The 17,197-nt window shown below is 42.0% G+C and overlaps 1 protein-coding gene across 1 annotated transcript in view; it reads right to left on the reverse strand.

The window, feature by feature from the left end:
* Positions 1 to 9,261: 9,261 nt before the first annotated feature.
* Positions 9,262 to 17,197, reverse strand: part of PDHX (pyruvate dehydrogenase complex component X) — a 30,413-nt gene continuing 22,477 nt past the window's right edge. The window contains exons 9-11 of the mRNA XM_053448598.1: positions 16,372 to 16,530; positions 10,446 to 10,510; positions 9,262 to 9,628 (exon numbers count right to left, since the gene is read on the reverse strand). Of these exons, the coding sequence (XP_053304573.1) occupies positions 9,364 to 9,628; positions 10,446 to 10,510; positions 16,372 to 16,530 (489 nt within the window). The 3' untranslated portion in view covers positions 9,262 to 9,363. The remainder of the gene's footprint in view (positions 9,629 to 10,445; positions 10,511 to 16,371; positions 16,531 to 17,197) is intronic.

Consider the following 17,197-nt stretch of genomic DNA (forward strand, 5'->3'; position numbering starts at 1 on the left):
GAGAGAAAATCCAGTACAGTGCCAGCTTCTAAACAGAACTGTATCAAGTAAATTGTTATTTTTAAAAATCAGAAAAGATTCATAAATTGCCATTAAACGATATGGCCTGTAAATTCCGGCATCAGAAGAAAGCGGTGAGATTTCCCGTAATTAAAGTAAATCATAAAGCTCTCTCTGTTATATAAACAGCCAAAACACATATTTTAAAGAACTCAACGCGTTTCGCTTTCAGTAAATTGTTACTTTAAGAAATATGGACATAGATAAAAACTTAGGGGTTCAAGAGTGTATATGGGGTTTGCAGCTCCTTTATATATATTATATATATATATATGTTACACACACAGTCTATGGATATTTACAAGCACTCTAGGTATATATACCGTATATATTAGCATTTAGCTCTTTTAAGTGTTTTCATATTATGCATGAATTATTACTATTGTAGGTAAGGCTTCCATAATTCTCAGTGTCATCTGAGGACAATAACACGGAATGTTCTTAATTCACGTTAGGCGCATGAATCATATTTTTTTTTTTTTTGTTCAGCCCGTGGTATTCCACACACCTATTTCTCGTGTTTTGTTAGAATTGTCTGCTCCGGTGGAAATGTTATTGGAGATTATTTAAAGGGAAGCATACTCTTCAAAGGAATCGCTCAGTAATTCTCACGTCATTATACTTCTGTTATGGTGTTCCTCAAAAACAGGCCGGCGGGTCACGGAAAATCCTACTTTATCTGCCAGGGAATGTAACCGAGAAGGAGGGAAAAAAGAGAAAGAATGAGAGAAAGAGAGAGATAAGCAAAGCCTGTGTCATTTCTGTATAAAACTGTAACATTTAAGGGGGAAGATGGCGAATAAGTATTGGATGGATCTAAGGACGTTCATCAGTGGCGGTCACTACCAGACACCAAAGAGAAATGCTATGTGATAGCCCACCCCTGTTTTACCACCTACCCATTTAAGATCTTTGGCTTCGATTCTAGGCCAGGACTGACCATCTGGCACACAGGGCAAACGCCCAGTGGCCAACATCACGTCATACTTGCCCGACCTGCCAGGTCCTACAATGTGCGGCCATTGGCTGGATATGCCAGTCCCGCCATGTTCAGAAGAAGGCACCTCTGAGGTCCTGACATCATTTTCATTATTTTTCTCTAATTTGGCATAATAAAAGGTGTCTCCTTTGGCGAAAGGATCTATCTTCTCTGTGACCAGTATGGCTGTGACCATTTTCCTGGGACAAGTACCCAAGTCTTGGAAGGCTTGGCTAATCGGCAATCGCTCAGTGGACAGTCCTTACCTCGTCCCGCAAGGGTAGGCTCCGGGTAGCCGGGGCCCACAAGTTCCCAGGTACGTTTATAACCCTCAACATGTTTTTATGAAACGTCAGGTGATATAGAGTGTTCTATTTTAACTTTCCCTTAACGAAAGTCCATTTTATATTAATTTAAAAAATTCAGAAAATTTACCATGGGTGTAACCCGGTATTAATCACTCGCAGACTTCTTCCTATAGACTTCCCTTTTTTGGAGTGATTTTAATCATCCACATTCTATAAAAATAGATGAGACGTTAACCGCAGTCTCCTACTTATCAACATTATTTATTTTTTATGATTCTTTAATAAAGAATATCGAAATTCACAGCAAATCAAACGATAAACCCCTTTTCTTGAGATATGGATAATTTAAAAAAAAACATACCGAATATTTCCACATTCCTCTTATAGAACCCATCCCCCTCCTCCGATAGAAGGGCAAATAACGCTACTTCTCGTCTCCATTATATGGAGTATTTCTGGGTTTCTATAACAACACAGCAAATGGCGGATTAGCTCTGGATTTCAGGAGGGGTCTGCCCCCCCCCGGCTTTATTCCTCGAAGGTGAAAACGCACGGCTTGCCCTGAAGTAAATTAACCAAAATCCCTTAAGAATAGTGGGAAATGTCAACGAAAAATGTGTAATACCGCCAGGTGTTCTTGAACTTCCATCCAGCAGAGTTATACCAACGATAAAATTACCTGTACACCCCAATAAATACTTTTTAATAAATTGTTCGGCCTTCCTATTAGTGGCCCCGAACTCCAGTGCCCAAGCTGACCCAAGGATCCAGGTTTTAGTGTCCTCTTGTTTGACCCCAATCAGGACTTCTGTGATGGAGACGTTATGAGGAAGTCTTAAGGAGGACCTTTGGCGATAGATAGATCTTTTTCATGGCTACGCTTGGTGGTTTCTTCTTAAACCCTTCTTTGCATGGTGGAGGATGACACTGCCATCTGTATAATGTCATAAATGTATGCTTTTTTGGGGTAATTACCCTAAATTTCACCTCTGATACTGTATCCATGGTTGGCAACTTTTAAACTGGTCACCAAGACAAAGCCCAATGGTCCTCAAAGGTCAGCTTACCAACGGATTGTCGTTCATCTGCTTCATTCTGTCATCTATATATATATACATAATATATATTCTAAAAATATATAAAAGCAATTCATTAGCTCCAAGCCTGCAGTCAGGACTACCATTATATTAAATATAGATTTTTTTTCCCCTTTTCCTGGTTATTTCACCTCTAGGTGACCTACAAATCAGCTGCACAATCCAATACAGCAAAATGTCAGCTGAATAATTACCAAGGTTTCTAAAGCCTTTTATTAAAAAAAAAGATCTCCTTGGTCAGTAAAAACACCACTGGAAGCCCCATCTTCAGTGATCAAAGGAATGCCTGCGTTTGTTACAAGCGAGGTGTGAGATCAGGCGTTATAGACTTAAAGCGGCCTCAAACCAGACCTTATTCTACACAAAGTATGAAAATATATCTCAATTCAAATCGATTCCACTTTTAATACAAAAAAGTTCGATTTCATTATTTTATTTGCATCAAATAACGCAGACTGAGTTAAAATAAAAGTACAAGGCAAAATATGAAAGAATGTTCAGGTTAGACACTTCTCCGAGAAGATAAGAGAGTCGCGCGTGGACTCTCCAACAGATGGTGTCTATCTAATGAGATGATGAGACACGGTAGTCTTTCACCCACCTAAAGACTCTGTTTTAACCCATAATTTCTAGGTTTACATATGGAAAGAACAACACAACCATTAAGAGAACCGGTGCCCCAATGCCATCACTTCTAATCGCATGCCTCAAATACAACCCTAATGCTTTTTTTCTTTCACGACAAGAGAGACCCCAATGGATCAAATACACCACGAGAACTGACAAGTCAACATGGCGAAGTATGTTTTTCTGCCGTACAAAGCTAAAACCAAGTGTTTTTGACATGTATTTCCCCAAACGTTGTTCTTATTATTCATTGGTTTATTGTATTTGCCGTCCGCCCTGGACTTTGCCCTAAACTGCCCGTCTACGGGTGGTCTTCACCTTCATCATACTGCTCCTGCCATAACCTCAGCTTTAATGTAAGACCCTCGGTCATCGGGTCGGTCTGATGGATGGATGTCACAATCACATGATTCAAACACAAATATAAACCTTTTTATAGCTTCTATCTATATAATATAAAGAATATAATATAAAGAAGATCATCTTTCACCTTATAGTCTAAGCAGCATCTAAAATATTCTTTGGTAACCATCAGAGGCTGCCGATCCTCATACCCCAAGCACGTCTTCTGCCTGACTTTTAGTAGGTAAAATATCTCCAATGCTTTTTTAGAAATCATGGCAGGGGCTTTGCAATATATCGCAATTTTTTTCTTTTTCTGTATTGGCATCGGTTGAAACGATCGACATCATTGCCATAAACGTCTGTGATGCATCAGCACTTGGACAACACCCAAAACGTAACTTATGAAACGCAGAGATTATTTGGTAATGGGGCCCACAGGAGAATGACTTAAATCTCTATCATCCCCCAGCGAGAGGGGAACTGCATAAACTCTATCGTCTTGCTTCACAGAGGAAATAATGTCTAAAAACCACATAATCCATTGAAATGTTTCGAAACTGGCAACTGTATCCAGGGAAGTTAAACTTTGTTGAGATACAACGAAGGCTTACGAGCTGGACTGTATGAAGACTCATGACTTGCGGGATTTCCTCCTCAGCTGGCTGCAGATGTCTGCTGTATGCGTCATATCTAAAGAAGCCATGGGGGGGGATTTTTGGAAACAGTTGGGTCTGGTGGATTTTTCTGAGGGTTCTGTGTAACTAGGCATGTTGTGATGTGCCAGTGTGTTCAATATAGGGCAAGATATCTTATTAGGGATGCTAAGCACCCTCCATGAGCATGAGCCAAGAGAGCTAGGAACTCTTGCTGGGGCCAAGATTTGAAGTGCTGTACACCGGATACAATGTAGCAGTTTCCAGTGGCATAACAATAGGGAATAAGTGTTAATGGCCCATCCACATGGCCTACTCTGCGGTTCTGTTCTCTCCAGCTGAAGGGTCAATTGGCATATATATATATATTATATATGTGTATTATTGCGCTTGGCTACAAGCTTTGGTAGAAACCAAGTGTCTCATAGGCTCTCCCAATCCTGGTCCTTTCGCCTATAGAAAAATGGACCTGTAGATCCCAAGAAGACATCTGGGCCAACACAGAACCATTTTGCTTCCTTGTTTTGCATACTTAATACATGAAACTTTGGGTAGGCAATGTGCAAATCTAATGAACCCAAGAAGCCCTGAAACGTTTTACATTACATACAGATCAACATTCCTCCCTGATATGAAATAAAGTTTATAATAAATTACTGGGGATTTGGAAGGATAATATTATGGACAAGATATCCTATAAGCAAGATTTGATTCTCAAGTGTTTTTTGCCCCCCTACCCAAAAAGCATAGACCACTGGATAAAGGTGTGGATAAGTCTACATTGTCTTTGAGGATATATCTAAAAAATTAATAAAATCGTTGTATAAAATATGGATCGCTTACAACCAGTGACATGAAGTTACTCGGGGTCGTCTGGAACGGAATGAAAAATCTGCTAATGCAAAAAAATACTTTGTGTTGGAGGCTGTAGGAAGATGGTGTCGCGTAACATGACTGTACCTGAGCAGATGCACTAATGCGTAATACCTTTTTATTGCCAGTAATTATCCACAAGGACAAATTGAGGTGGTAGAACCAGTTATTTCATGACATAAAACAAGACCCAGCCATTGTTTCAACCAAGTAGATCATAGAGTAAAAGTATCTCCAATGCTCAAGTAGCACACAAAGCAAAGCCAAAGAACGGAAATCTAAGGTTCAGTGCCATTAAAATCATTGCAGCTGCCAGAACCCTTATGACTGGTTTGATAAAAAAAAAAAAAAAAAACCCAAAAACCCCAAATTCTGATGGAAAAATACTCGTTTAATTGAATAAGATAGAACATTAAATAATGTTACCACCTGTACATTTTGAACACGGTACAGAACAAGGTATCAGGTCGCTCCCGGTAAATATTGACCATAAATGCTATAAATGCTATTTAGAACATGATTAACGCCACAAATCCAGATGACTCAACGAAGACGTTGCCATCAACAAATCATCATAAGAATAAACATACGTCTTGGAAAAGGTCGACGACTTTCTTGCGTAACTCACATAATGAGGAAGGACATGCCCCTGGGACACGAAAAGTAAGGTCCAGACAAAGTTAATTTTGACCAGTTTGACAGCAACTGCCACAGCCATTTTGACTTCTGATGGAAAAAATACCCAAAACTTTGCCAATAACATTTGCTCTTAAGTGTCCTTGTTTTAGGAGGACCAGTCCCTCTTTCCTCCCCCGATGCCCCTCTTTCCTCCCCTGATGCTCCTCTTTGCTCACCTGATGCCTCAGAATGTCTGCTGGGTACGAGGGGTCTATAGCCCTAAAATTCACAATAATTAGTATAGAAACAGCAGGAAATTATAGAAATTTAACCTAAATAGCTATCCATCGGTGAAAGTCAGGTAGGTCTGTATTTCAAATGCCAGGAGTTATGCAATTGACGGGTATTGAAAATGGTTGATGCTTTAACTAAATGGATAATATCCTGGAGTTTATTAATCTACCTATGGACTGTTCCAAGTTGGAACTGGAAAGTCAAAATGGTATGATCCATGGCTGTTCTGACCTATAATTCATCTATTCTGTATTATTTCTTCCATAACTAGACATGGCTTCGGTATGCAGCGTTTTCTTCCATTTGAGTCATGCTCTTTTTAGTAAATTATACGGCAGGAGAAAAACTAAGAGCCTTCAAGACAATTTAAAAAAATAAAAGTTCTTTTTTTTACTCAACCCGGCTGTATTGGAAAAAGATAAACAATAGGATTATACAGGTCTGAAATTTCCATTACTCACTAGAGGAAGTCTGACCGAAAAAATGCTAAACTCCTACGAATGCCACTTATTAGCCGACTGCTACCTTATAATAATAGTAAGCGTGCAGTCCCTCTGTAGCTTAAACTCATCGTTTCATCACCCACGGTGCTGATCCGGGGGCTTTTCCAGCAACCACCACACCTACTCTTACTCATACTAAGTTACTAAAGTCAGCGATACTCATCGGACTCTCGCGTTCTAAAATCCAGCTGCCGTCGCCTACAATTTCCATAAAGCTTACAGATCCAGGCTTGCACGTCTCTGAGTCAGTAGCGGCCGTGGGTAACTCTTCTGCATGCAATATCTACTGTACTTTTCATGCATTACTCCAAGGGAGTTGATTTTTGGGAGTTAAAAGGACTAACGCCCCAGGGGTTCCAAATGAAGACAACGGGACTTAAAAATACTTCAGTCCTAAAGTCCTTCATCTGCGTGATCCTCTTAATAAACCTACGTAATGGTGATTGCAAACTAAAATAAGCGTTATATCTGCAGTGGGGGGGGGGCACTTTCCAAGCAGGGAACAGACTATTAGGCTAATTCTGCCTCTTTTTGCCACAATCCAAGACTAATATTAAAAAAATTGTACGATCAAGGATTTTAGAACAAAAAGCACATTCCAAAAAGGAAGTTTTAATAGATATAACACTTAAAGTTCTCCTTTAAATGTATTTTTCTTAACGTCATCAAAGAAGAAAAGTTATAACGTTTTAAAAGCCAACCTTTATTTTATCTCATTTTATTTTAAATAAAAAAAAAAATAATAATTTATATCTAAAGACGTTGTCACGTGCATCCATTCGCAAAAAGACACAAACAGCGGCTTTTAATGTTATATTTGGTTTAATATTTTTATTTTTTCTGGTTGCACCCCACTGAGATTTTTTTTTTTTTAGGTTTTTTTTATTTTTTATTTTATTATTTTAGCTGCCCACCCCCATGGAAGATTTAGCGTCGGCACCTGAGCACTTAACACGCAAGTTTGTTGCAATGTTGCTGTGATATTCCAAACAATGACATTCGCTAAGTGAAGGCAACAATCCAAATCGCTAATTTATTTCAAACAGGATGTCATCCGGATGATAAAAATAGCAGATGAGAGAACGACAGCATCTGTATTAAGTCAAACATTAAAAATGTATTCCACATGGATAGATCCATTCACCAGCGGCTCAGGGTGTGTTTCAGAAGCGTTGTCAACAGAGAGCCCACAAGGTCCGAATTAAACCCAGGAAGCTTAAATCAACCGAGGACAGCTCACCATACTGAATACATGAGGAAGGGCTGACAAGTAGAGTAGCTTTTAATAATATATGGATAAAGGCCAAGGGAGAGAAGGGTTTAGAGCTTTTGGATGGTGTAAATAAATTGTATCAGCCCAGAGAGTCCTTTATCCATAGTCTGCCATTGACCGCTATGTATTGCTGAAGAGCTGCGTTCTTCTCAGGCGGCTGGTGGGCTACAATTCAAGACCATTCTCCGCAAGCATCGTGCACGGACCCCAACATAAAAGGTTGTTGGTTCTTCTTACTCTTCGGAATGTCACCATTTTACAACTAAATTCAGCATTAGAAACTTTACTAAAGGAGGCGGCGTGCAGTTCCGCAAGCAGGAAGGAGCCGGCGTGCAGTTCCGCAAGCAGGAAGGAGGCGGCATGCAGTTCCGCAAGCAGGAAGGAGGCGGCGTGTAGTTCCGCAAAGAGGCGGCATGCAGTTCCGCAAGCAGTAAGGAGGCAGCCAAATACGTTGTAGGCCCGAACCAGACTGCCCAAAGCGTTAACCTGTGGCCAGCACTGAAAGCAGTATTTACAGCTTAGTACGAATCTGTGGGGTACGGGCGTCAAGTTGAAAGACAGAAGTGGAGTTAGACATAAAACCAGTTCAGCTATGGATTTAGCAATGTCACTTTTGGTGACCAAGACTTTTTTTTTCCATAGCAAGCAACAAGCAATTCAACGATTTAATTAACCAGACGTATATTTCATGTATAAAATATATTTTATTTATTTATTTTACACAATGCATTCACTGAGCTAACAAAGAATCCATCCATGTCTGGCTTGTGGAAGTGAGAGTGTCCGTGGAAGGCAGTAAATACGTGGTAAACTGGCGAAGTACATACAAAAGATGCTTCTAAATAAACAAAGATACCACACAGACAAAACAGGGAAGCTTTGGCCGGGAGCCGTGGATGGTGCGTGGCTGACCGGCATACAAGAGACCCATTGATCCCGGCAGAGACCGGGTCTGGATGCAGATTCAGGGTGCATTGAATACCGAGTAGCTGAAGGAAGCGGCGCTACTGTACAGACCGGCCTCTCTCATGGAATAACCGGCCCGTTCGCGCGGCTGCACATTACATCGCATCAAGAGACTTATTTATGGCTTCTATCTTTGCCAGAGACCACAGCTGGCTACATCTTGGACAAAAAGTAAGTTAAATTAGGTCATAGAAAGTTGAGCCCAAAAAAACCCCATCATATGTGTACCAAGTTAACCGTGCCAGAGGGACTGGTTTCTGATTTCTTTCCAGCAAACAGAATAAAAGATGCCGATATGCATTGTAACAACAAATGTATCCGGCTCTCACGGAAGGTTCTACCGAAGGCATTGATCAGTCTGTGGGCTCCGTAGTTAATTCTATGCTACATGATCACTGATCGCCACAATTGGAATATTAACCCTTTCGGTATCAGAAGTTGAGACTAACCCTGCATTACTCACCACTATTTTGGGGGGTTTATATTTGAAAGCTTCCTATAAAGAATAAGCACCTAGGTCTGAGTCTAGAACCCCAAATCAGTCCCTTAAAAGTTTATTCCAAAACTAGGCCTGATGAAGGACATCTGTGGTCCCCAGAGATCCAACGCTATGCATTCTACACCCCTGAGTTACAATGAAAAAGAACTCCATGCAGACTGCTGGGTTGTAATAAGTTAATCTGCTTTTATTAATCCACCGTGAGCAATCTCTGTACGCTTGCACTAAATATTTATACATTATTAATATTAAACCTCTTTCCTCCAGCTCAAACCAGAGCCAAATTCATCGGGTTTTCCAAGTTGCTTCGGAATTTCTCCAGGAACTTGGACGCCAGTTCATCGTTCACCAGCCGGCCGTCGCTGGACAAAGTGACGTTCAAGAGCTGCTTCTGGACAATCAGCGGATTCCCTTCTTCGTCTTCGCCCAGGGTGAGCTCGGCCCGGGATGTTCCCACCGCCAGGATACAGGACTGCGGCGGGTTTATTACCGCGCTGAACCCGGTGATGCCAAACATGCCAAGGTTGGAGATACTGGAAGCGAAGAGAAGAGGAAGAACACAAAGGGTAGGGTTCAGAGAGAGAGAGAGAGAGAGAGAGAGAGGGGCAAAAATTAACTATTTTTCACACTTATTTCACAATTTACACACACCCTTTGTAGACAGAACCACGCACAGCGATGGGACTGCCAAGACACCTTGTTATAACCTACATTAATGCTGCAGACTGTTCGTATGGAGCCTTCAATTTACCCGTCTCCATGGCGGACTGGCCGTCTTACAGGGAAAAACAACTGGAAATGTCCTCTTATACAAGCACTAATCCTGCATCTTCAGACTTTCAGAGATAAGTGAGCTTTCAGCGGTAAATCCTGCGCCAAAGCTGCTTACGACCAATATATATATACCTGCTGTCACCTTTAAGTGGGTATAACCGGAGAGCAAGAAAAGGAAACGATGGCGGTCATAAAGAACCTCGTCACTGGACTGCCACTTTAAGCGTAGGGCTGAGCAGATAATAAATACTTAAAAAGGTCAGCTGGGCATTACTAGCTTAGGGGGAAACCAACGTATTCTGGCCCTTAAGGGTCATATTTACCATCTCAAGGTCAAATTTACTTATAGTCATTGGGGCTTGGTAGGTAGATAGACCATTCAGTGCTGACTAAGTGTCTTTACGGCTGATATTTTTAAAAGCAGATACCTAGAATTACTCGCTTAGCATGCCAGAGCAAGCGTGGGAGCTGGAGCTTCCTCTAAATACCATTTCAACCACCAGTATGTATCACGCGCCCCATTCTGGTCCCATGACGGCTCTCCATAACCCAACGTGAAGGTTTTCCTGAATTTACCTGAACGATCCTCCTTGATACTCCTCAGGTAAAAGTTTTCCAGCTCGAGCCTTCTGTGCCAGGACCTGCGAAGCCGAACAGAGGGCACTGTGTGTTAAACCGGGACGTCTGATTGACAGCAGCTAAATGTCAGCTCGCTAACCAAACAAGTTAATAGATGTGATGGCAAGCTGCTGAATAATGTATCCATAAACTCACGCATGTCATGCACAATAAAATCCGATTTACAAAGATGTTCTTGAAGTGCCTGCTCACCAAAGTTTAAGTGATGTAGCCGGTTATACAAGTAACTGAAAACCCACTTTTACTTTTCTTTTTGGGTAAAACATGGAAAAAAAAAATAAAAAAAAATGAAGCCACAGCTCTACTGCTATAGCAACAGAGTATTTTAATGTCATTTCCCTTCTGCTTGCATCACACAACGTATCTCATCATGATGAAATAACTGTTAGTTATGTAATGCAACGATTTCCAGCGCTGTATGTAAAAAAGGTAGAAGGTTCTGTACGGCAGGTAGAATGGTAACGAGGACGCAAGAATAGTACTAGGCTCTTATGTACTGCACAGTTACAATCGCTCTCAGTGTCGTGTTGTTGGTGCTTTTGTTACAATGTCTCACAAGCACCTTCTTCGCGGCACGACAATGTATTAAACAAACTGGATGTGGCCGTCCCTGGCTAGCATGGAAAGTAATACAGTCTTTAGAGGTCGCTGTAAAAGTAGCAAGGAGGGAAGACAAGGGTTAGTCCCAGACAGCTCCCGGGTATTTTGCTCAACACTTCCAATTTACATAGTTAATTACCGTATTTGCTTGAATATAAGATGAGGTTTTTTCAGCGCAAAGGTTGTCTTATAATCAGGCCTCAAACAGAGGTCTGACTATAAGATTAAGATCCAGATCCTCCGCAGCGCTGCAGGGGACCCGGATCCTCCAGTCAGTCACTTCTATGATGTCCATCGCGCAGATGTCCACCGGCTGTCCCCACTAGACACCAAAGAGTCTGAAGCACGGGGGACAAGTCTGGGGATGCGTTGGTAAGTCGGGGGGGGGGGGGGCAGAGTGGCATATAGGGGGTATAAGGCATAACTGTGGCAGATGTGCATAATAAAAAGGAAAGAAAAAGAAAAAATGTATTTCTCGCAATCGGCCAAAACAACCTCAGAAGGCGTCTATTCCTTAATTTAACCTCCTAACAGTAAAATAACCCACCTTCTCTAGGTTTAGGAGGAAAGATCCTTTCTTCCAATCTTAAGGGACCACCCATGTTGTCTGGAACGTACGCTTTATAAAAGAGATCCCCAAAAAGATCTCTGCATTGACCTTGAACGTACTTATCAAATCCCCACGAACACGTCTTCGCTCCAGAGAAGACAATCCCAATTTGCGCAGCCTTTCTTCACATTCCTTTAATAATTTTTGTGGCCCTCCTCTGGACCCTCTCTATTTCCAATATATCCCAGTAGTTATAAGAGCTGCCTTTTACTGCATGCGCAGGTAGGGGAACCAGTGGCCTCCAGAGCTCCCTCTGCAGCTGGTAGCCCGGCACAGAAGCAACTACTTTCTCTTGCTTCAAACTTGTACGTGAATAACCCGACGGATAATTTATAGGAACATTCTTGCAGTCATCTCCACCCAACCCTATGGTATAGGGCTGGACAGGCAAACCCTTCAGGGTCATTAAAAAGAAATTATGTCCCAAGAAAAAGTTAGACATTATTATTTATTTTTTTTACGAAATCCACAGAGTCTCTGCCAGCACCTATTTATTGAGGAGTGCATTTACAGTCTTTGCCGTGAGTCATCACAAAATATTACTCATCCATAAAAATAACATGAAATGGATCAGAAATCCAGCACAGATGGGGTTAATGCTGTAAATGACTATTGTAGCTGGAACAGGCTGATCTCTAATGGAATCTCTTCATAGGCGTACAGAGGCCCTTTATCACTCCCATCACTCCTGTGTTCCAATGGCCCTTTATCACTCCCATCACTCCTGTGTTCCAATGGCCCTTTATCACTCCCATCACTCCTGTGTTCCAGTGGCCCTTTATCACTCCCATCACTCCTGTGTTCCAACGGGCCTTTATCACTCCCATCACTCCTGTGTTCCAATGGCCCTTTATCACTCCCATCACTCCTGGGTTCCAATGGCCTTTATCACTCCCATCACTCCTGTGCTCCAATGGCCCTTTATCACTCCCATCACTCCTGTGTTCCAATGGCCCTTTATCACTCCCATCACTCCTGTGTTCCAATGGCCCTTTATCACTCCCATCACTCCTGTGTTCCAATGGCCCTTTGTCACTCCCATCACTCCTGTGTTCCAATGTTCACTGATCCAAGTTTAAGGTTAAAAGGCTAATTGATGGTTAGAGCCAGAAATTTCCTGGTTTTCCATGAAACCAGCTCGGTGACCCAAAACTTTTAAACAATAGTGCATACCAATAAATAAGCTAATTATTCCGTGACTGCTGTAGATGGTCTTAATAAAAAGAACCCTGCATCTTCTTTAAGGTCCAAGATGGAGAAGACCATATCAGAGGGTCAACGATGCCCCCCACAGTCAGTAATGCAAACCCTAGCAGTATTTTAACCAGGGTGTACAGTGAATTTGCACCGGCAGAGAACATTCATGAACTCCTAATGCATTTACTAAGAGCAACGGGGTTCAAGAATGGAGACGGCCACTCACCACTCAGAAAACTAAATAAAAAGCCAAGTCCGAGTGTCGTTACATAACCTGCATTTATTAATCCATCACGAGCAGTCTTTGTTCAGCCGCAGATAATAATCTATGCCGAGACTCCATATCTGGTTCCGGAGCACTAATAAGGAGCAGAACGATGAGATCTCTCACTTCTTACATTATTTCAGAAACAATCTTATCACAAAAGAACGGTGGCCGCATTCTGTGGGCAAAAATATAACCGTGTACTCCTACATCAACGCAACGATAACGCTTTTAAAAAAAGGTATAATTTTTTCCCTTTCTGTCTAAAATAAAAATAAAAAAAAAAAGCAAAATTTTTTTTCTCCCAAAATTAAATGATTTGTCTTATAGGTTGAATATATCAGTCTGCGGATGGTAACAGCCTTCATACTTTGAGCCAGTGTGAACATTGTGGTGTAACACTGCTTAGAAGACATGTGCCATCTGTTCCGCAAATCCCGATGCAATTAAGATTTAATTGACGCCTTTCCTGCCACCGTTTCACAGCCGTGGCTAAATATTACCGATACCGCGATAGGTGAAGATGTATTTTCTAAATCAAGGGGGGGGGAGAAAAAAGTAAAATAAAAACATGAAAGGTAAAAGGGCGAGGGTTTTTGGGGCGTCAACCGCATAAATGAGCGTATTCCGCCTGTACATGTCCCTGCGTGGTGGCTTCTCGGAGAAAACGCCCATTTCAATCGGAAGAACCTTAAAAAGAGCCCAAAAACACGTTCACGGATCAGACACACACGGTTTGGGTGGAGCGGCCGTGGTATGGTTAACCTGTTAGATGCCAAAAAGCTATGCAACAGATTTCCAGAGGTATTATTAGCTTTTATTTATATAGCGCCAACAGTTTACTCAGCGCTTCTTACAACACATATATTCAAGGGGTCTGACAAGATGAGAACTGACAGACTAAGACAAACCAATACATTAGGTGGAGAGACTCGGCTCGCAAGCTTACAATCTAGATTCTTTCTCCATTCTTCTGGTGCACCAATACTTATTTATATTGTCAGATTAAGAGACGCTTCCGTTGGTTTAGCCACCCCACAAGAAAAGCGTAAGCCTTCGGGTCAGTATTACGGCTCATTGTATATCACCGGTTAATAACCAGGATTATCTTCCATAAGAACAGACATTAGAATTATAAATCCCCAGGTTTCAGATCACGTTTAATCTAAAGAGATCTAAATGACATATAATGAGGGCTTTGTTCGCTAAATAAGAGCTTCAGTTCCCATAGAGATGCAGACTGTGTTTATCATGGAAACATCCCATGCATGTTTAAATTCCCTCACTGTATTAGCTTCTACCACCTTTGCTGTGAGGCTGTGCCCCCTATCTACTACCCTCTCAGTAAAGTAAAAATTCCTTCTATTCTATCTCAGCCTCTGAATAAAAAGACACTGACCCAAGGCTGAAAATGATCATTTTTGTTTGTTTATGATAAGCTTGGTGTATGTTTTTGCCATTATAATAAGTAAACTGGTTAATTCCCTTTAAAGGCCTTTTGGCCCAGGTCTTCCACGCAAAGGTAATATAATAGAAATAATGCGCGCCGCGGGACAATGAAGCTCTTTGATCGCATTAAACAAACATCCTTAATCACCAATGGAAGAGGAAAGAGTCCCACGGAGACCTGCGCAGATCCATGACGCATCACCCGTCACAGATAAACATTCAAAATAACATCCTGAATACAAACTGCCAAGCAGGCGGCCATCGAGGCATATTCACTAAATAGCGAGTTGCGGGTCGGTTGAGATCAATTTACTGACATTCTGCATTCATTATAGGGCAACCTCCGTTCAGAGAACATCCGGGTATGATGGCCTGGAGCTCTGCAGCTCCCCTTTTATATAGAGGGGGTGGAGCTCGCTTTGGGTGGGGCTATTCATGGTATGTTGTGGGTGGAGTCAAATGCCACAACCCTGACCTGACCTGATGATCCTCATGGCATAGCTGGTGAAGAAGGAAGAAAGAAAGAAAAGCCTTCTTCTAACTCCATCCAGTATTCCAATTATGAGTTAGTCTTTCACCTCTACTGGAAGCATGTGGAACGCACCCACCACTCTTAATGAATAAAACAAGATGCCACATGGGGTATATCGCTTTGGCTGTGCGATTCCTTGCCATAGGCTAATGTGTGTTTAACCCCAGATGAATGCAGCAATACTCTGCTCTGCTGAATGGTAACCGATTGATGCCCAACCGCGTCATCTATAAACGGAATGACTGATTTGATACGGTGAAAGCCGGGATTCTTCACACAGATCCCAGGAATGCATCCTTCACGTATGAACCGTAACATCCTGCTTACCCCGAGACCAACACGCAGTGTGTTATGGGAGAAGGTTTGCGTGTTTTGCTCCCATAACTGGGGAGTCACACAGGACGCCATAAAAAATCTGTCTTGCCCCTTGGCACCACCTATTGGACCTGCTGCCTCGATGCTATTAGTTCTGCCACCTTCCTACCATCAGTAGTGACCGAGAGGCGTCCGTCTACTCCTGCATTGGTGATCAGCACTGCAGTCCGTGTGAACCGACATATCTCTTACAAAATTAACCCTGAGGATCCCCCCCCCAAAGTACTAAGATCAATACATTTTCCTAAAACAATCAATTGTGCTCCAGCCTCTCTGTGTTTAAGGAGCCACCAATTCCACCCCAGAACAGAAAGCAAGCGATGTATGGACGAGTCCTTAAAATGTAGTAAAAGATTCCGCTTTCCGGTATTTAGAGTATCATTAACACCGATGACATAATAACAGGGTGTGATAATAACAGGGACGGGTCCGGAGTGATACATGGAATTTTCTGGCACCGGGGCTGAGATCCGTTAACCCCCCCCTTATACTTGGCGACCGTAACAAGCAAATTCTACTTTATTACCGGAGCCGTCTGTATCTACACAGCTAATGCGTACAGTATTTTCAGAGGGTTAATTCCATTTATGTTGGAAATACTGATTAAATACTCAATAGCATTTAATATTTTCCGTTACGTCATTTCTTCCAGCCCAGATGAACCGTTGACGGTGAAACAAAGTTGCACGTTAAAGGTTCATTGTAGTGATTTTGCAAGGAACTGTCACCTAAACAACCGGTCCCCGAGCGGACAACCTGACACCGTGACTAATGACGGCTCAGGACGCCGACCCTGTAAGAAAGCCCCTCGCCTCTCGGGCCAAGTTGCGCTCACCTTTGCAGACTCGGCGATTTGCGCAATCCCTTTGCCGGCCGCCTGTTTTATGATGGGAGTTATAAGGCCGCGCTCGGTGGCCACAGCGATGGAGATATCGATGGAGTCCAGCAGCCTCGGACCTTCGCCGTTCCAAGTGACGTTCACTTCGGGCATTTGCTAAGAGGAAAAAAAAATATGAATTAAGAAATATATCACTATTTCTGGGGGGAAAAATAATGAATTAAGAAATAGATTACTATTTCGGGGGGGAAAAATAATGAATTAAGAAACACCTACAGCTTGCAGGGGGTGTTTAGCCGGTCGTCGATTTGTTTTAGGGATTCGGGTTTGAATGTTGGGGTTCAGTGATGTAAGAAGGAGGGAATTTAAATTCCATATCTTTGTTATTTTAATCGGTAATTAAGCATCTGAGTTTGATTACCCCGGACAGCACGATGCAGGCTGGCAGGTCCGTGTCACAGTAACCTTTCACCATGATGTAATATACGGTAACGGGCACCGCCATATAAAATAAATCATGCACATGCGTGCAGCTGGGGTGAAGCTCCGGTATACAGACACATGAAATCGTTTTTTAAACTTTAACCATGAACATTAATTAAATAATATTTTAGCTTGGTCGCCATCGGAAACCGGAGCCACATTTTAAAAACTTTTGGTAATACAAGCGAGCACTGATCAGAACGTTCCGGGTTATGTAAAGAAAAAATAAAGTCGATATAAAACTAGAAGGTCAGAGGCTTCGATGTAAGGACATTTTACTTCACTGAGGGGGTAGTAGATAAGTGGAATAGCCTCCCAGTAGAAGTAGTAGATGGTAATA

The sequence above is a fragment of the Spea bombifrons genome, chromosome 10 (genome assembly GCF_027358695.1).
Source record: "Spea bombifrons isolate aSpeBom1 chromosome 10, aSpeBom1.2.pri, whole genome shotgun sequence".
Lineage (NCBI taxonomy): Eukaryota > Metazoa > Chordata > Amphibia > Anura > Pelobatidae > Spea > Spea bombifrons.